The sequence below is a fragment of the Hyperolius riggenbachi genome, chromosome 2 (assembly GCF_040937935.1).
Source record: "Hyperolius riggenbachi isolate aHypRig1 chromosome 2, aHypRig1.pri, whole genome shotgun sequence".
NCBI lineage: Eukaryota > Metazoa > Chordata > Amphibia > Anura > Hyperoliidae > Hyperolius > Hyperolius riggenbachi.
Window position 1 is genome coordinate 296,582,438 of NC_090647.1, and position 21,563 is coordinate 296,604,000.

Consider the following 21,563-nt stretch of genomic DNA (forward strand, 5'->3'; position numbering starts at 1 on the left):
TTGGGTGGTGATCTGATGTCGGATCTGCGGGCGATCTATTGGTGTGGGTGGGTAATCAGATTGCCCGCAAGGGGCAGGTTAGGGGCTGATTGTTGGGTGGCAGTGACAGGGGGTGACAGGGGGTGATTGATGGGTGATAGGTGATTGGCAGGTGATTGACAGGTGATCAGTGGGTTATTACAGGGAAGGATAGATGTAAATAATGCCCTGGCGAATTGATAAGGGGGGGGGTCTGAGGGTAATCTGAGCGTGTAGGCGGGTGATTGGGTGCCCGCAAGGGGCAGATTAGGGTCTGATCTGATAGGTAACAGTGATAGGGGGTGATTGATGGGTGATTGATGGGTAATTAGTGGGTGTTTAGGGAAGATAACAGATGTAAACAATACATTTGGGAGGTAATCTGACGGCGGGTTTGCGGGCGATCTAATGGTGTGGGTGGGTGATCAGATTGCCCGCAAGGGGCAGGTTAGGGGCTGATTGATGGGTGGCAGTGACAGGGGGTGATTGATGGGTGATAGGTGATTGACAGGTGATCAGTGGGTTATTACAGGGAAGAACAGATGTAATGAATGCACTGGTGAATTGATAAGGGGGGGTCTGAGGGCAATCTGAGCGTGTGGGCGGGTGATTGGGTGCCCGCAAGGGGCAGATTAGGGTCTGATCTGATAGGTAAAAGTGACAGGTGGTGATAGGGGGTGATTGATGGGTGATTGATGGGTAATTAGTGGGTGTTTAGAGGAGAGAATAGATGTAAACAATGGATTTGGGAGGTGATCTGATGTCGGATCTGCGGGCGATCTATTGGTGTGGGGGGGTGATCAGATTGCCCGCAAGGGGCTGGTTAGGGGCTGATTGATGGGTGGCAGTGACAGGGGGTGATTGATGGGTGATTGATGGGTGATTGACGGGTGATTGACAGGTGATTGACAGGTGATCAGGGGGGATAGATGCATACAGTGCATGGGGGGGGGGGGGTCTGGGGAGAATCTGGGGGGGTGGGGGGGTGATCAGGAGGGAGCAGGGGGCAGGGGGGGGTATAAAAAAAAATAGCGTTGACAGATAGTGACAGGGAGTGATTGATGGGTGATTAGGGGGGTGATTGGGTGCAAACAGGGGTCTGGGGGGAGGGCAGGGGGGGGTCTGATGGGTGCTGTGGGCGATCTGGGGCGGGGGGGGGAGAAAATCAGTGTGCTTGGTGCAGACTAGGGTGGCTGCAGCCTGCCCTGGTGGTCCCTCGGACATTGGGACCACCAGGGCAGGAGGCAGCCTGTATAATACACTTTGTAAACATTACAAAGTGTATTATACACTTTGTATGCGGCGATCGTCGGGTTAACATCCCGCCGGCGCTTCCGTATGGCCGGCGGGATGTTGCGGCGAGTGAGCGGCGACAGGCGGAGGCGGAGGATCGCGTCACGGATGACGCGATCGCTCCGCCCATGCCCAAACAAGGACCGCCGCCATTTGTCAATACGGCGGTCCTTGCGGCGTCTGCTTCCCGGCCGCCATTTGTCTATACGGCGGTCGGGAAGTAGTTAAAATGTTAACGTACTTGTTCATCTGGGAGCAGCCCTGGTGAAGTCCTGCAATCGTGCACGGGACTGAAATATGCGTGGTGCAACTAGGCGCAGGTCATTGGAGGATCGGAGGGGGCGGGCTGGTATATGCCTGTGGACAATATCAGAGATGTAGGTCAGGCAGGTCTTGTGCACTGATTTGTAGGCCAAGCACAACATTTTGAAATTGATCCTAAAGCTGATGGGGAGCCAGTGTAGGGCTTTACAGAGCGGAGTCATAGAGGCGCTGCGGTGAGAAGAATGTATCAGTCTGGCTGCCGCATTCATTACCGATTGAAGTGGGGCAGTACAGTTAGAGGGGAGGCCAGACAAAAGAGAATTGCAGTAGTCTAGGCAGGAGATGACAAGGGTGTGGATAAGGAGTTTAGTGGTGTCAGGGGACAGGTAGGAGCGGATCTTGGAGATGTTGCGGAGGTGGAAGTTGCAGGATCGAGCAATACCTTGGATGTGGGGTGTAAGTGAAAGTTCAGAGTCCAGGGTAACACCTAGACAGCGGGCTTGGGAGGTAGGGCAAATGGTAGTATTTTCGATAGTGATGTGCAGATCTGGGAGGGGTGCAGCAGTGCGGTGTGTGAATATTAGAAGCTCAGTCTTGTCCAAATTAAGCTTCAGGTACCTGGCGGCCTTCCAGGAGAAAATGGATGTGAGGCAGGCGGAGACTTTGTCCATGGTAGAGGAGGAGAGATCTGGGGTGTGGAGGTACTGTATATCTGGGTGTCATCGGCATACAGGTGGTAGTTGAAGCCCATGGAGGAGAGGATTTTGCCAATTGAGGCAGTATAGAGTGAGAACAGTAGTGGTCCTAGGACAGAACCTTGAGGAACACCAACTGAGAGGGGTGTAGGAGTGGATGAGGAGCCATTGAAAAATGTTGTGAAGGAGTGGTTGGAGAGGTAGGAGGAGATCCAGGCTCCATTGAGAATGCCTTTGCTCTGGCTCCAGCGGTCTTGGGGTGCTCATCAATAATACACCTTGAGTTTACAATGTTACCAAATCTATGTAGTAGAGGGGTAAAGTGAGTGAATATACTCTGAACACATACTTTTGGTAGTCCCTCATATTAGTTAAAAGTGCTAATATTGTAAAATCAAGATTTTATTATTGATGGGCACCTTTATGCTTCTTGCACACTTGCTCACTGCATCACACCGCGGTACGCTTTCCCCCCGTAAGGGCCATGCAAGTCTGTGGAGATTTGCACAGTTTATGCAATGCAACGCAGTGCGCTGAAAGTTTCAAAATCGCCACAATCCCGATGCAAAGGCTGCAGCCCGTTACCGCATAATCTGTGCCTACCACACAGATTATGCAGTAATACAGGTCAATGGGTGACGCAGGCAGTGTGCACAACGGGAGGGTGGTGCGAAGCAGCGTGCATGCGCAGACCGGTGGGAATCCCAGTGACATACTTTCTGCCCAGCACAGTACATCATTAACCAGGGGGCAGGCCTATGCATATGACCCTGTCGCCACACTATGGTGCAGGGTCATATGAAGCCTCAGTCCTGCGGAGCGTGCATCGTATCACATCGCAAACAACCATCAGGTGTAAAACTGACCTTAGGGTAAACCAAGCCTAGCTGCATTTTGTTCTGATGTGACTTTTGCCACCTAAAGTGGATTATTAGTAAAAAGTACTGATTTGCTGGATCATTTATATTCTACAGTTTTCTATAACCTTAGTAAAAGAACCACTATGGACCTGATACACAACAGTGTGGTAAAGTCACCGTTCACACTACACGGTTTGCCGTCCGTATTTCAGCAATGCGTGCAGCCAGGAGGCAGACACGCACGAACATCAGACGTGCATAGACTGCACTGTTTGATGTTCACGCTGAATGCCTTTCCGTACCAGTGCAGTGCGCGAATGCATGCTGCACACATTTTTTCCAAAAAAGTGCGGCTGACCCATTCACTTTCAGTGAATGGGATCAGCCACTCAACGCATGCAAACCCACATACGCATTGCAGTCCGATCGTATAGCCATCTGCGTTTGTCAATGTAAACAAGGCCTTACCGTTACTAACGCCAGTGGAGCACCGCACGTTAACCCTTTAGCACCATCAGTGTTACTGCGATGCATTACCTTACCAAAGTGCAAATAATTTGGATTAAACTATGGTGATAAAGAGTTAGCATGCGGACGGTGCTCCCCCGGCATGATGCTTCTCTTACACTGCAAATTGCGGTGCGATTAAGATCTGATTCCAATGCGATTTTCATTAGAGGTTAGGAACACAAGGAGAAAAATACAGCATCCAGGACTTTTTAAAATTGCATCAGAATTGGAGTCGCATCGGAATCTGATCCAAATCGTGTGTAGTGTAAAAGAGTCCTTAGTAACGATAAAATTGCAGGATTGCACAGCAACTTTACTGCACTGTTATGCATCACTCCCTATGTGTATAACATTTCTGTCTTTCCCTATGCTAGTGTAAGTTTCATCCCAGTCCCCTAGTTACTTCAGACATCCCAAAAATAATTTGGTAGGCTAATGCAGGGCATAAGGATGAGCAATTCACTGCTGGAACTTCCTCTGTGAAGCAGGAAGTGTCGGGAGGATGGAAAACAACAGCAAGAGGAAATCATCCAGGTAAATGTACCCTCTCTGATCAGACACCAGCAGGTACAGCTTTACATCTACCCAAACTGTGCCCACTCATCCCTAGCTGGGCATACATAATACATTTAGTGGTAGATCAGGTAAATTATATCCATCTTTAACAGATATCTTGTCTATTGTCAATTGCAATTGCTACTAGCATATATGCGCATGATGATTACAAGCTTTAACTGTGATCTCCTTTTTAAGGCTCATACACACATCAGACTAAGGGCTCATTTCCACTATAGCGAATCCGCATGCGTTGTCCGCATGCGGATTCGCACAGCCAATACAAGTGGATGGACCTGTTTCCCCTTGTGCTTTGTGCAGAGCGTTTCTATGTGCAGGGAAAATCTGCACGGCAGAGCCGTCAGAATTCGCTCCCCGCACACTGCTAAGCGAATCGCATACAATGTATCTAATAGGGAAATCGCATGCGGTTTTGGCATGCGTTTTTCCCCACAATTTCGCATGCGATTTCGCATAGGAGGTAATGTTAATTTACACAGGCAGTGACATGGTTAAAATCGCCCACCTACTACCCTATGCGAAATCGCATGCGAAGTCGCGGAAAAAACGCATGCAAAATCGCACCAACATGCGATTTCGTCTGCGGTGATTTCCCGACGATTCCGCACCGCACAAGTGGAAATGCAGCCTAAAGCAGGCCATACACTGGCTCGATTCCCGGCCGTTTCGACAGCAGATTCGATCCTGGGATCGAATCTGCTGCCAATCGTTCGCGGTAAACGCAGCCGCCGATCCGATTTCCTCCCGAAATCAGATTGGTCCGTCGATCGCGCCGTGCGGGAAATTACCCTCGATCGCCCGCAGGTAAAGTGCGCGTCGCTAGCGGCGGCCGATCCGATCAAGTATACATTACCTGAGGCTGGCTCCCGGGCGTCTTCTCTGTGCTGCACGGCTCTGTTCCGGCTCCATCCATCCCGGCGCTTCCTGTGTCACTGCAGTGACCAGAAAGTTCTAATAGAGGGCGCTCTATTTGAACTTCCTGGTCACGGAGTAACACAGGAAGCGCTGTAATGGAGTCGGAACAGAGCCGTGCAATGCGGAGAAGATGCCCGGGAGCCAGCATCAGGTAATGTATACGGGGGGGACAGGCAGCAGGAGCAGTTCAGCAGATGGTGAATCGGTTTCAGGCTGAAATCGATTCACAATCTGTTTGCAGTAAAGGCAGCCATACGATCCCTCTCTGATCAGATTCGATCAGATAGGGATCTGTCAGCTGGTCGATCTAATGGCACATCGACCAGTGTATGGCCACCTTAATAGTCTTTGGAAAATGAAAGATCACAGACCAATCTTACCCCCTTCCATGTAGTATGAGAGCCATACCTTCAGTCTTTTCTATGGAGCTGAACTCCACATCAGAAAAAAATCTTTGCAAGATGTTGCACACACAGATGCTGTACAGACACAAAAGATCAGTATCTGCAAAAGATCTGTTCCTGCCAAAGATCCGTTCCTGCAAAATGCATTCATAGTCTATGAGATCTGCAGATCATCATACACACCTTGTTTAACCTCTTGCCGACCGCGTCACGCCAGTAGGCGTGGCCGCGGCGGCAGCCCCAGGACCGCCTAACGCCAATTGGCGTAAAGTCCTGAGGCTCTGTTTTGCAGGAGATCGCGCGCAGGCTGCGCGCGCATCTCCTGCTTGGGGGGCGGAGCTCCGCCCCGCCTTCAGTCTCCGAGCGGCTATTGCCGCTCGGGAGACTGTTAGACGGCGTGATCGCCGTCTATTTACTCTGTGCAGCGCTGCGATCAGCAGCAGCGCTGCACTGGGGACAGCCGTGTGACACGGCTGTCCCCATGGGGGACAAGAGAGCGATCGGCTCTCATAGGCAGAAGCCTATGACAGCCGATCGCCGTAATTGGCCGGCTGTGGGGAGGGAGGGAGGGAGGGAGGGAAGGGATTTAAAGGAAGAGGGTTTTTTTTTCAAAATACGACAACAATAATATTTATTAAACAAAAAATAAACATGGGGGGAGCGATCAGACCCCACCAACAGAGAGCTCTGTTGGTGGGGAGAAAAGGGGGGGGGGGGATCACTCGTGTGCTATGTTGTGCGGCCCTGCAGCTTGGCCTTAAAGCTGCAGTGGCCTTTTAAACTAAAAATTGCCTGGTCACTAGGGGGGTTTAGCCCTGCAGTCCTCAAGAGGTTAACTGACATTCATCTGCAGATCAGACAATCATCTGCAGATCTGAAAATCCATCCTGGTGGATCTGATCTGCAGATGAATGTCCATTAAACAAGGTGTGTATGATGATCTGCAGATATCATAGACTATGAATGCATTTTGCAGGAACGGATCTTTTGCAGGAACAGATCTTTTGCAGATACTGATCTGTTGAATGTGTACAGCATCTGTGTGTGCAGCATCTTGCAAAGATTTTTTTCTGATGTGGAGTTCAGCTCCATAGAATAGACTGTGTAGGTATGGCTCTCATACTACATGGAAGGGGGTAAAATTGGTCTGTGATATTTCATTTTCCAAAGACTATGGTCTGATGTGTGTATGTGGCCTTTAGACAGATGTAAATGGTTTATATATATTCCAGCTTGCCATAATATGTTATTAATAATAATAATAATAATAATACTACAGATAAGATAATTTCCCTTTGTTTTATTAGGAGTTGTGTGCATTATCAGCATATATGGGACTCATCACAATCCTACTGTGTGGCCTGACCCTGAGGTACATGTTTCTGCTCATATATTCTGTTATATTGTAATAGTCAGCCAAAAAAAAAAAAAAAACAGTTATTTATTAGTGATAACCTTGTTTTTTTTTTTGTTATTAGGTATATGATCCATATCGCTTTGAACCAGACAAAACACGAGAAAGATCCTCACATGCTTTTATTCCATTCTCTGCTGGACCCAGGTAACAGTGACCTTTTTTTTTTTTTTAAATTAACCACTTAAAGAAAACCTGAAGGAAAAAAAGACTCCAATTTGGGTACTTGCCTTAGGAGAGGGAAGCCTCTAGATCAGGGATGTCAAACCGGTCCTTCGAGGGCCGAGGTCCTCACACATTTTTGACACAGTTCAAATTAATTGATGGGCCGGAATCATGAAAGGTGTGGTCCATCAGGTAGAACACATGCCTCTCTTTCTCAGTCCATCCTAAACACTGGCATGGATCTGGCCCTCCAGGCCTGGAGTTCGACACCTGTGCTCTAGATCCTCCTGAGGCTTCTCCTGTCACCCTTCTCATCAACGTTGCAAGCCCATCAGTCTTGCCCACACTGTGCAGTTTGGGCCATGCACTAGCACGGAGCTGAAGAGCTCGACCAGTGGCTCTGTGCTAATGCACAGACGTGGTAGCACAGAACTACTGAACTAAAGAACTAATGAGATTGGCTCTCAGTGATCACGGGGTCAGGAGCTGACCAGCCCAGGGAGCTCTGCCGTCCATCCAACGGCAGATCAAGGGGCTACAGGCAGCAACAAGAGAGTGGCGCGATCGGCGGTATCGGTGGGAGCATGCCGCGGGGATGATAGAAATCTACGCCCTTGCAGATATAACAGGTGTCAAACAGGGCATAGATTTCATCCAGGGTGATCCAGAAGCTGTTAAGCTATTCAGAAAATAGAGGCGCTATTCATGCTACTGACGAGCTACTGTTTGTCCCCTATCTTATTGCCTGATGAAGCGGGCTGTGCCTGCGAAACGCGTTGCATCTTTTTGGGGTACCAATAATAAATTTATTTGTTTAATTCATACAGTATTTTGAGTCTGCTTTCCGGAGGTAAGTCCACCACTGCCTCCCAGCAAATTTTAAAATTTTTATTACCTTTTATCCTGCTGGCGCCTCTGTTCTCTTACGATATTCAGAAAATAGGACTGAGTTTAACCAAGTTGGTTGAAGGGCTCAGAGAAGCTCTTTTGCATAGATAACAACTCAAGTGTTTTAACTCTTCCTGTACTGGAAAACAACATGAGACTTTTTTCTTTGTTACTAATGTTCTGTTTTTTATCTGTACTACACATATAATTCATGATCTCATAAGTTTATTTTAGCTTTAGGTTTGCTTTAACTACTGCCCCATGAAGGGTAATGATCTGTTATGAAATAGATTATAAGCACAAGTACTTGTAATGCACTGCGGGAAGAGTGAACACCTGTTTGGCCTTCTACATTTAAGGCCTCTTTTCCCCAAACAGCTGAAGGTGGTAAATTCACTTCCTATCAGGCGCTTGCTAGTGCCCCCTGTTTAGTTGCATTTGAGCACGAAAAGAAGCCCGAAGAGAATACACACTCAGAGCAGTTGTGTATGGATTTGACATTGCATATTTGTTGCTGGTACAGATTAGCTAAGTAATTACAGGTTCTGTCATGCTTCACCTGTGCAATGTTGTTTTTCTGTATTTTCAGCACATCACCTTTCCTTAAAGGAATCATCAGGCAAATTATATGAAAGCCGATTTACTTACCTGGAGCTTTCTCCAGCCCCTTGCAGCCAACTGTCCCACGCTGACAGCTCCGTACGCAGCCGCCGACCCGGCGTCCCCACACGGTGCAGAGGACAACCTGGAGGTCATGCTTACTGCGCCTGAGTGAGGCTCCGCTGTCAATCAAGCCCACATTGTACACAGCGTACTGCACAGGCGCAGTAGTTCTGCGCCTGCATTATTAGCCGCTTACAAAGTGGCCTTGATTGACAGCGGCGCTCACGCAGGAGCAGTAGAGGACGCTTGGCGGGACACCGTACGGGACCCCGGGGCGGCGGCAGAGAGTGGAGCTGCGGCGTGGTACAGTTGGCTGCAAGGGGCAGGTAAGTAAATCGGCTTTCATGTAATTTGCCTGATGATTCCTTTAACCACTTGAGGACCACAGGCTTACACCCCCAAGTGACCAGGCTATTTTTTACAATTCAGGGCTCGTTTCCACTATCGCGAATCTGCATGCGTCCAACGCATGCAGATCCGCACATGTAATGCAAGTGGATGGGCCTGTTTCCACTGTAGCGTTGTTGAGGTGCGTTTTTTTCAGCGTGAAAAAAACGCACAAAAGAGCCAACGATTTCGCCTGCGTCGGGAATCCGTGCGAATCGCCGCTAATGTATTTAATAGTAAAAACGCATGCGTTTGTTACATGCGTTTTTACCCGCGATTTCGCGTGCGATTTCGCACCTTTTTCAATTTTATTTAGCCCTGGCAGTGTCATGGTTAATTTCGCATGGCACCCTGCCATGCGAAATCGCATGCGAAATCGCGGGTAAAAACGCATGCGGAAACTCATCCGCATGCGTTTTTACAAGCGTCGGAATGCGGCCGAAATCGCGTCGCAACAGTGGGAACGAGCCCTCAGTGCTCTGCAGCTTTAAATGGCAACTGAAGAGAAAGGTATATGGAGGCTGCCATATTTATTTCCTTTTAAGCAATACTAATTGCCTAGCAGCCCAGCTGATCCTCTTCCTCCAATACTTTCAGTAAGGGCTCGTTTCCACTATCGCGAATCTGCATGCGTCCAACGCATGCAGATTCGCACATGTAATGCAAGTGAATGGACCTGTTTCCACTGTAGCGTTTGCGTGGTGCGTTTTTATGAGCGGTGAAAAAACGCACAAAAGAGCCAACGAATTCGCCTGCTAGTGGAATGCATGCGAATCGCCGCTAATGTATTTAATAGGGAAATCGCATGCGTTTTTTACGCGTATTTTACGCGATTACGCATGCGATTCCGCATAGGAACCAATGTAAATTAACACAGGCAGTGACATGGTTAAAAACGCACATAGCCTAACCTATGCGAAATCGCATGCGTAATCGCGTAAAATAACGCGTAAAAAACGCACCTGCATGCGATTTCTTCTGCGGTGGAATCCAGGCGATTCCGCACCGCTACAGTGGAAACAAGCCCTCACAGACCTTGAACAAGTATGCAGCAGATCAGGTGTTTCTGACATTGTCAGATCTGGCAAGATAAGATGCATGCTTGTTTCAGGCGTTATTCAGACACTGCTAAAGCCAAAAAGATCAGCAGGGCTGCCAGGCAACTGGTATTGTTTTAAAAGGAAATAAATATGGCAGCCTCCATATACCTCTGACTTCAGTTGCAATTTAACAGCTTGCTGCAGAGCTATACAACTGAGCACACAAATGAGTCTGCCCCCCTTCTGTCCACCAAGAGAGTTTTCTGTTGGTGGGCTCCGATCGCTGCTGAATGCTTTGTTTTTGTTGTTTTTTGTATTTAATTTGTTCTTTTATTTTAAATAAAATTGACTATTTTTTTTCCTATCCCCTCCATCCCTCCCCCCGAGGCCCAATGAGGGCGATCCTTTCTCATAGGCATCAGCCGGTGAGCCACTCAGGGGGACAGCCTGGTGACAGGACTGTCCCCAGTACAGCGCTGCAGTAGATCGTAGCACTGTAAAATATATTTAAACTGTGTTTTTTTTTTTTACAGCCTGCCAGCAACAATCGCCGCTGACTCAATTGGTGATGCATACGCATTTACGCATGCAGTCCCCACTAAAATTGGTGATGCATACGCATTTACGCATGCAGTCCCCACTAATCTCCTCCAACAGGACTTGATGCCTTTCGGTGTTAGTCAGTCCTGGAGTAGCCACTTTGTAGCCGCCGATCGGCGTTAGGTGGTCACAGGGTGGTTAACATTCCCCCTTACAATAAACCCCTTCCTCACACTAACCTGCATCCCCCCATTCATTTTTTCCAGACTTCCTCATCATTCTCACTCGATCATCGAAACTCAACTTCCTACTACCCTATCCTCTCACCTTCCTAGGGCACTCAACCCACCACCTAGCTGAACACCAGCCCCCAATATACACTGTCACTTTGTGCAAGTGCTGATAGTAAAACAGCTGCAATGGAAGCCGATACTTGCTTCAAGAGTATGCATCTAAAATGTTCCCACTGCTTCTGAAGTGTTATTGCCTTTTACTTGTAAATTAGATTTTACCTATATTTCAGCAAACACTGAGCAAGGCTGGGAACACACTAGGGGTTGCATGAAAGGTTGCGTTTTGCTGCATATGTGTTTGTGTGTTTTTTGTCGTAATGAAGTGCGCTTTGAGTGCATTTACGTTTTGCACATGCTTTTTTTTTTTTTTTGCACTTTTTTGCGTTTGCAATTCGCTTATATAAATCACAAGTGCGGTTTTGTGCCTTTTTGTGTGTTTTGTATGCATTTCTGATATGTGTTTTATACACATTTTTGGGAATGTGGCCAGTATAAAAGCACATTTTCAATGTCCTCTGGCTCATCACTAGTAAGCGGAAATACATCATCAAACTTGGTTTTTATACAAAAACGCATTAAAAAAACGCAATAAAATGCTATATCTCTGCATCACCATTGACATACATTATGTGCGTTTTAAATTCTTTTTGGAAAAATATGCAGCAATTCCTGCATTTCAAAAACGCACATTGCAGAATGCAAACAAATGCATTTTTTCATGCAGCCCATTGACTTACATTATGCGTGTTACCGTTAGCGTTTTACGCAACACTAGTGTTTCTGCCTAGTGTGTTCCTACCATAAAAGAAATGTGGGCTGATGAGGAGTCACTTCTTGCTATAAACAAATGGATCATGGCATTCTAGCATCTTGAAATAGGGTGCAATTGGTGGGCAAACATATTGCACTGCTGATCGCAGCCCCATTAGAAGCCATTTATACACTTAAAAATATCTACACTAACACTTGGATGTCTAGAAAATGTAGTATCACAAATGCTGATCATAATATCATATTTACTTTCGGCTTTCTTGATCTCACAGGAACTGCATTGGACAAAACTTTGCCATGGCTGAGATGAAAGTGGTGCTGGGACTCACCCTTCTCAATTTCAAAGTGAGCCTGGATCCCCGCAAGACAGTGCGCAGGAAGCCTGAGCTGATCTTACGAGCTGAGGGTGGCCTGTGGCTGCAGGTGGAGCCACTACAACAATGACGTTATATGAGGAGAGTTGGAATATGCTATTCAAAAGAAGGAGTGTTAATTACAACGGATCTGACTGATATGTATATTGATGACCAGTTACTTTATAATTAGTAACATAATTAGTAGCCGTTTTCTTATTTCTATCATACAAAGGCAAATGAGTTCAATGTTCTATGTGTAAAGTTCTACACTTGTGCAGGTTTTGTTAATTGCCATAATATTTTACAAAGTGGATGTATTAAAATGGGAGCAGTGAAAAATGCCGCCAGGCTCGAGCGTTATAAAAATGGCGCCTCATTGAAAATCATTATTAAACGATATTTATCGTTTTATAAAGTTAAAAAATGGCGCCGTCAAACTGTTATTTATCGTTTAAAAACCTGCTTTTTTTGTCCTGCCTGAACGATATTTAACGTTTTAAGCCCTACTTTGCTGCCGTTTGGAAAATGTCTGGCTGCCGACTTTAACGTTTAATAGCACAGCCCCCTTAAAAGATAGACACACCAAATTTGCAGGTTATGTTAAGAAGAAAATTGGGAACAAGAGGAAAATTTTTTTTCAAAAAGACGTTATAGTTTTTGAGAAAATCGATTTTTAAAATTCTCCTTCTGACCGTGGGAAAATTAAACGCCCGCCGACTTTAGCGGTTAATAGCGAAGCCCCCTTACATGCCAGAAACACCAAATTTGCAGGGAATGTTAAGAAGAACAGTGGGAACAAGAGGAAAAATTGTTTCCCACTATCTTTTTAACATATCCTGCAAATTTGGTGTTGCTAGGATGTAAGGGGCCTTTGCTATTAACTGCTGGGGAATATTTCCCACACTCTTTGACCAGCGGCATTTAAATGTATCGTTTTTTTCTTTGAACATTTAAAATCGATTTTCTCAAAAAGTATAAGGTCCTCTTGTTCCCACTGTTCTTCTTAACATTCCCTGCAAATTTGGTGTTTCTGGCATGTAAGGGGGCTTTGCTATTAACCACTAAAGTTGGCAGGCGTTTAATTTTCCCACGGTCAGAAGGAGAATTTTAAAATCCATTTTCTCAAAAACTATAAGGTCTTTTTGAAAAAGATTTTTTCTTCTTGTTCCCAATTTTCTTCTCAACATAACCTGCAAATTTGGTGTCTCTATCTTTTAAGGGGGCTGTGCTATTAAACGTTAAAGTCGGCGGCCAGACATTTTCCAAACAGCAGCTAAGCAGGGCTTAAAACGATAAATATCATTCAGGCAGGACAAAAAAAGCAGGTTTTAAAACGATAAATTACGTTCACAAGCTTTGCGCCATTAAAACGATAAATATCATTTTAAACAAATATCGGGCAGAAAGGGGCGCCATTATTTAACCGGTGCCATTTTTCACTGGACGCAAAATTAATAATGGACATATTAACTATGGTACTAATGTATTAAATATGGTAATAACAAACTGAAACTATACTAATGATGAATTCATTATTTTTTTTAGTAAGTATACCCTCGTTTAGACCTTTGTGTATATTAAAGGTTCCCTTAGGCCTTGTTCACATTTAAAATTACAATTTTGCAATTTTGTGTGTGATTTTTTTTTTTTTTTTTTTCAGCGCCTGCGCATTAATTTATTTATTTTTTTTACACTTCCTGATGTCAGTCAGGAGTGAACTCTTTGACCCGGAAAAGAATAAATATAATGTATTTATTCTTAAAAGCGCTCAGGAAATCACTATACAAAGTGCTTTTTCACGCGCTTTGCGATTTCCCTATACCTGCCATTAAATGCAAATTGCCCTGAAAATGGTACAGGCAGCGCTTTGGTGAGCAGATCGTAATCGAACCGCTCATATGTGAACACTCTCATAGGGAATCATTGCACAGTCGCTTTTAGGGCAATTTTCAAAATCGCCAGCACTTAAAAAATATCAAAAGCGCCCTTAGTGTGAACAAGCCCTGAGGGCTGGAACCCACTAGAGTGATTTTTTTGAGCGTTTAGGGAGCGTGAGAAATCGCTAGCAATTCCCTGAACGCTCTGTCAATGTAAATGGATGGTGAAAATTTCACAGGAGCGATTGCGATAAGCAAAATCGCAAACGCAGGACATGCAGCATTCTGTTAGCGTTTGCGCCTCAATATAAAGTATATAATCGCTGGCGTAATTCCTCATCAAAAAACTTGCACGGAGCGATTTTGCTATAATTGAAAGGACCAATCAGACTTTAAAATGCTAATCACTAATCGCTACACAACCGCTGGCAAATTGAATACACTTTCTAAAATCGCTCCCTAAAACGCTCATGAAATCGCTTACAAACTGCTCATACAAAACGCTAGCGATTGCATTTCGTAGTGGGTTCCAGGCCTCAAAGTGTTGCTATACTCTTTTAAAGAAAATAAAAGCATTTTCGAAAGGGCAAGTATACACATTGCAAAGATTTTGGCAAGCCTTTGAAAGTTTCTTACTTTGCTCTGTCTGCAAGATGTAACTGAAACCAAATTATTGTGCATGGTGTGGCAGAGTAGAAGGGGAGGACTTGCACATGGGAGTCCAACCTCTTCCTAGGTGGCCTTTTTCACTGTTTTGCTGTCCTCTGAGCCTCCGTGTTCTGAGCAGTAAAAATGGGCGCACGTGGCAATTGGACTAAATGGGCGCTGCCATAGGCATAATAGAAAATAGTGGTCTTTGGGTGCCAGAGTGCAAATTTGGGCCCAAAATACAGCTATTTTGCCACTATAGCAGCGCCTATTTAGTCCACTTGCCGCATGCCAAAATTTTTCCAGCTCCACTCCCCTTTGCCTCTTGCCCTGTGCTGGAGCTCCCCTCTCCCCCACCCCCAAAGTCCTGTCCCCACAGCACAGCTTAGCCGGCCGCCTCCATCCGTCCCTGCAACCGGTCTGCCAGCTCCGCTGTCACGGAAGGCTGACAGACAGGAAGAGGAAGGAAGAGACAGAGAGGAGGAGGAGGGAGGATGAGACAGGCTGAGACTCTGGAGAGAGGAGACTCATGACTCATCAGAAGCAGGAACCATGCAGGGCCAGTTCTAGACTTTTTGCTGCCTGAGGCAAACTTGAGAGGATGCGCCCCTCCCTTTCCTGATTTGGAATGATCGCACAGCACCCGACATTTCATATTCTCACATGGTATGCTGCAGCTCAGCACAATAGCACACTGGCTGGCTGTGAGTCTGTGACAAACAAACTGCTTACCCTCAGCCACTCCATTCCTCCTTGGTCAGGACAGGACAGCAGTGCCACCTCCTCTCTTCTGCTGTGCACGTCAAATAAAACGCTGATGCTCTCCTGCCTCCCCCCTCGTCACTCACTGTCAGACTCCTAACACAGCACAACAAGCTGCTTTTCCCCATTGATAATCTCTTCACCTCGCTTTCCTTTTGCTTCTCCTCCTACTCTGACTGCATGCTGTTAGTGTAAAAACAGTACAAACATGCTGCCCCTGTAACCTCTGCACCTGATGAAAATGTTTCACCTTGCTTCATGAGAGGACCGGCCCTGGAACCATATTAGTGCCCTCCCTTCCCATCATACTGAATGCTGCACACATTGTACTGGGGTTGAGGTAGGAAAATGCAGGGGCCAAGAGGAGTTGCACTGTGCATTGGAGGATGAAGATGTGGGAGAGAGGGTGGGAAAAGGCAGCGGCTAGTGTGAATACATTGAGGATGGGTGAAGAGGAGGAGGGGCCTGGGGAAGCTGCACTGTCTGCATGGGGTAGGGAATATGCAGGGTTCTGGAGTAGAAGCATTGTCTGCACTACGTGGGGGAGGGGGAAGATATAGGGGCCAAGGGTACAGCACACTTCCTTAACTACAGTATTTCACCTGTTAACTTATACACAGGAGAGAGGTTTTTCCCAAGTTGGGCAGTCAATGTATGCTCATAAGTGAATATGGTAGGTTTACTTGCTTGAACTCTGCACACATGGGTTTCACATAATAAGATGTATATAGAAAGTCTGGTGAGTACCCCCAAAGGGTAGCAATGAAGTATTTATTGAAGAGTAAGTTCACAACTGCAGCGTTTTGCGATCATGCAAGATCCCTTTCTTATGGACACAATAAATGCAAAGTGAACTTATGTTTACGGGTCTGGCATACCCACCAACATGGGCGTCCGCAGAAAATTTTCCAGGGGGCAAAAAGGGGGGGGGGGGTATGCGGCGAGTTACGCGCGCTGCGCCAAAAGTGGGTGTGGCCATGGACCCACATGTCGATGTGGTCACGGGTGGAGCCAAATGTATATGAACTTGGCAATGGTGGGACATTAGACTAGGACTATAGTGAGAATTAGATTGCGAGCACCTCTGACACAGGTGCCCCCCAGTTCAGGTAGTGACAGGAGCCCCCCAGTTCAGGTAGTGACAGGAGCCCCCCAGTTTAGGTAGTGACAGGAGCCCCCCAGTTCAGGTAGTGACAGGGAGCCCTAGTTCAGGTAGTGACAGGGACCCCCAGTTTAGGTAGTGATGGGAGCACCCCAGTTCAGGTAGTGACAGGAGCCCCCCAGTTTAGTGAGTGACAGGAGCCCCTCAGTTGAGGTAGTGACCAGGACCCCCCAGTTCAGGTAGTGATTGGGACCCCCCCAGTTCAGGTAGTGACAGGGACCCGAAGTTCAGGTAGTGACAGGGACCTGAAGTTCAGGTAGAGACAGGGACCCCCCAGTTTAGGTAGTGACAGGACAGGGACACCCAGTTCAGGTAGAGACAGAGACCCCCAGTTTAGGTAGACAGGGACCCCCAGTTTAGATAGTGAAAGGACAGGGACCCCCAGTTTAGGTAGTGACAGGAGCCCCCCAGTTTAGGTAGACAGGGACCCCCCAGTTTAGGTAGTGACAGGACAGGGACCCCCAGTTCAGGTAGACAGACCCCCAGCTTAGGTAGACAGGGACCCCCAGTTTAGATAGTGAAAAGACAGGGACCCCCAGTTCAGGTAGTGACAGAAACCCCCAGTTTAGATAGTGACAGGTGCCCCCCACTCACTGTAGATCCAGCAGCAGTTCAGCGTCAGACCTCATAAAAAATGAATATTGGACCAGATATATCCACAATAAAGAAAACTCATTATGAATTAAATCATAGCTTTAGACTGAGTTGGAAAAGTAATTTTAATAAGTTATTTTACAAAATAGTTGAGTACTGTATTATTTCAATACAATGTATTTTTTTTCTTCTTATGAAAGTGGAGGTAGATTTTAAGGGGGTGGTGTAGGTTACAGTAACTCCAGCAACAACCTATTAGTTGAAACTTTCTTTAAATTGTGCTTTAAATATTAGGAAAATGTCTGTACACATGCTGCCAGTTGTAAAGGCTGCTGTGAACATGGTAATCATCCATAATAATCCAAACATTTGTGTAGCACTTTTCTCCTGTCAGACTCAAAGCGCTCAAGAGCTGCAGCCACTGGGACGCGCTCAAGAGGCCACCCTGCAGTGTTAGTAAGTCTTGCCTTGAACTGAACTCCTTGCTGAATAGGCACTGACCCTAGCCTTATCTTCCATGTCAAAGGGGGTGCCCTTAACCAGTACACTTTCCAGACACTACTTGGCAAGGCCCAGTTCACATAAGCGTTTTGTGCCAAAACGGATTCATTGTCTGTTCAAATGGATCCGTTGTGGACCGGTTTAATTCCGTTTCCAGTCTGTTTCAGTTCCGTTTGTATACGTTTTGCATCAGTTTCCATTTTAAAGGTGAAGTTCTAAAAATATCACATATGATATACAGTATATCATATCAAGCTATAAACTAAATATACACCTGAGCTCTGAATGATCTGTAAATAGATTGTGGTCATTGTTGAGGAGAGAGCTTGCTGTTTGGACAATGGATCCAGTGTATTTCTACAGCTTCTGGCTTGGAATAGCTTCGTTTTTAATTTTCACCTACTACTATGTGGGACGGAGTCCTGCTCTTCGCAGGAGATGGTGGGTGCACCCTCTACTCCTTGAAAGGCAGAGGAAGGGACAGTTTCAAACACTGTATCTGGACCTGAGCCGACACCCAGAAAAATTTTACTGCTACTGATGCATGTCCATATCCCTGTAAGTATCCATACCCTGCAGCAGTGCTAGGCCCATGTGCCAAACAATCCAAGATGGCCACTGTACCATAGAGAGTACACAGGAAGTGGCTAGAAAGGTTCATTTTTATAGCCAGTGTGTTGTAAAGTTCAGTTTTCTATTGGTTCCTATTGCCCTGCAAAACCTTCCGTTTCAGGTCCGCAGGGAACAATGGTCCGAAAAATTAGAATCTGCAGCATTTTTTCGATCAGAACGTACGCAACATGTCCGTACGAACGGACCCATAGATTAACATTGGATCCGTTCGCGTCCGTTCCATTTGTACAGTATACGTTCCGGTTACGTTTTGCAAAAAAACGCTAATGTGAACCTGGCTTAACTGATGTAACTGATTTTAAAGTGAACCCGAGGTAAAACTGATATGGAAGCTGCCATATTTGTTTCCTTTTAAACAATACCGGTTGCCTGGTAATCCTGCTGAACTAAATGGCTGCAGAAGTGTCTGAAGTTCACCAGAAACAAGCATGCAGCTAATCTTGGCAGTTCTGGCGATAATGTCAGAAACACCTGATCTACTGCATGCTTGTTCAGGGTCTATGGGTAAAAATGTGAAAATTTGTCACAATCAATACATTTATGGTGCCAGCTATATTTTGAAGATTGATTTGGGTTATAAAACGGATTTGTCAACCACTGTCTTGTGTACAAGTGATGCTAATATTTCCTGCATACAGTACTGCTATAGATAAAAAACTTTTTTAAAGAACCATACATTTAGGTATTTTATACTTTAAAACAAAGAAAAGACAATATGAATTAACAGATATTTTTGTCCACAAAAAAAAAGCCAACACATATAAATAGAATCCCTATTAACCCCTTTCTTCTTTCACAGTTACTATCATAAAAAAACTTGTGAGTGAGGAGGCGCTGTAGATGGTGGGGGGTGCTGGATGCCTTAGGCATCCTGTCCCTGGCACCCACCACCATCTACAGCGCCTCCTCACTCACTTTGGTACGTGTACAATCTTTTCTATGCATTTTTGTACAAGATTTGATACCACTGATGTTCACCTTTTGCTACAATAAATTAAGCCACTGCAGCAGTGCCAGCATTTTCTTTGTTTTGCTCTCTCTCACCTAATGATTCACCAACGACTACTGCTAGCTTGAGCACACTGATAAAGGGCATCTAGGAAGAGGCGCACGCCACTGATGCATGTTCCATAGCCATACTGTATTCGCACTTCAGTGCCAATCTACTGCCATCTTTTGAATCTGTTTTAAAAAATAAGAGCCAAAGTGAGAGAATACATAAATTTGGTTTGGTTTAGTTTGGTTGAAAAAAGACATCCGTCCATCAAGTTCAACAAGAAAAATATTAGGGGCACAATATAAATATTGTAATAACCGGGACAAATAGCAAATACAGTGGGTTGCAAAAGTATTCGGCCCCCTTGAAGTTTTCCACATTTTGTCACATTACTGCCACAAACATGCATCAATTTTATTGGAATTCCATGTGAAAGACCAATACAAAGTGGTGTACATGTGAGAAGTGGATCAAAAATCATACATCATACCAAACATTTTTTACAAGTAAATAACTGCAAAGTGGTGTGTGCGTAATTATTCGGCCCCCTGAGTCAATACTTTGTAGAACCACCTTTTGCTGCAATTACAGCTGCCAGTCTTTTAGGGTATGTCTCTACCAGCTTTGCACATCTAGAGACTGAAATCCTTGCCCATTCTTCTTTGCAAAACAGCTCCAGCTCAGTCGGATTAGATGGACAGCGTTTGTGAACAGCAGTTTTCAGATCTTGCCACAGATTCTCGATTGGATTTAGATCTGGACTTTGACTGGGCCATTCTAACACATAGATATGTTTTGTTTTAAACCATTCCATTGTTGCCCTGACTTTATTTTTAGGGTCATTGTCCTGCTGGATGGTGAACCTCCACCCCAGTCTCAAGTCTTTTACAGTCTCCAAGAGGTTTTCTCCCAAGTTTGCCCTGTATTTGGCTCCATCCATCTTCCTATCAACTCTGACCAGCTTCCCTGTCCCTGCTGAAGAGATGCACCCCCCGAGCATGATGCTGCCACCACCATATTTGACAGTGGGGATGGTGTGTTCAGAGTGATGTGCAGTGTTAGTTTTCCGCCACACATAGCGTTGTGCATTTTGGCCAAAAAGTTCCATTTTGGTCTCATCTGACCAGAGCTCCTTCTTCCACATGGTTGCTGTGTTCCCCACATGGCTTGTGGCAAACTGCAAATGGGACTTCTTATGCTTTCGGTTAACAATGCCTTTCTTCTTGCCACTCTTTCATAAAGGCCAACTTTGTACAGTGCATGACTAATAGTTGTCCTATGGACAGAGTCTCCCACCTGAGCTGTAGATCTCTGCAGCTTGTCCAGAGTCACCATGGGCCTCTTGACTGCATTTCTGATCAGCGCTCTCCTTGTTCGGTCTGTGAGTTTAGGTGGATGGCCTTGTCTTGGTAGGTTATCAGTTGTGCCATAATCCTTCCATTTCTGAATGATCTCTTGAACAGTGCTCCTTGGGATGTTCAAGGCTTTGGAAATCTTTTTGTAGCCTAAGCCTGCTTTAAATTTCTCAATAAATTGATCCCTGTCCTGTCTTGTGTGTTCTTCACAGTGTTGTTGCTCCCAATATTCTCTTAGACCACCTCTGAGGCCCTCACAGAGCAGCTGTATTTGTACTGACATTAGATTACACACAGCTGCACTCTATTTAGTCATTAGCACTCATCAGGCAATGTCTATAGGCATCTGACTGCACCCAGATCAAAGGGGGCCGAATAATTACGCACACACCACTTTGTAGTTATTTATTTTTTAAAAAATGTTTGGAATCATGTATGATTTTCGTTCCACTTCTCATGTGTACACCACTTTGTGTTGGTCTTTCATGTGTAATTCCAATACAATTGATTCATGTTTGTGGCAGTAATGTGACAAAACGTGGAAAACTTCAAGGGGGCCGAATACTTTTGCAACCCACTTTATTTGTTGTTTTTTTTTACAGTTGCATATTTTATTTTAAAACCATAATGTCGGAAAATGTGAAATATTTTTTTCAATGTAAGGTTAAACAGAGGAACCCGTAGGATAAAAAATGGTAAAATGTTTAAAAATAGAGGAGGTCGGAGGTGGGCTTACCTCCTACAAGTAGACACAAATTAGTAATGATGTATCAACAAAATAATTTATTTATACACTCGAAGATTTGTTAGAACATGTTTCCCCACACAGAGGTGCTTGGCTTAGTCCTAGACCTGTATTGCTGTATACTAAATTCACATTGCCTGATGAAGCAGGGTCATTCCTGCGAAACACATTGTACTGAATCTACACTATATTGGGCTCTTGGTGTCCTCTTTTCTGTATCTAAATGGATTTTTCAAA

At 45.5% G+C, this 21,563-nt stretch overlaps 1 protein-coding gene across 8 annotated transcripts in view; it reads left to right on the top strand.

Moving 5' to 3' along the window:
• LOC137546475 (ultra-long-chain fatty acid omega-hydroxylase-like) overlaps positions 1-12,554 on the top strand; it is a 179,284-nt gene extending 166,730 nt beyond the window's left edge. For 6 of the 8 annotated variants that reach the window (XM_068268995.1, XM_068268991.1, XM_068268993.1 and 3 more), the window contains 3 exons: positions 6,843-6,907; positions 7,014-7,096; positions 11,969-12,553. In XM_068268995.1, the coding sequence (XP_068125096.1) occupies positions 6,843-6,907; positions 7,014-7,096; positions 11,969-12,140 (320 nt within the window). In that variant the 3' untranslated portion in view covers positions 12,141-12,553. Of the gene's footprint in view, positions 1-6,842; positions 6,908-7,013; positions 7,097-11,968 lie in introns of all 8 variants that reach the window. The other 2 variants (XM_068268992.1, XM_068268997.1) reach the window with 1 other exon arrangement.
• The last annotated feature ends 9,009 nt before the right edge of the window (positions 12,555-21,563 follow it).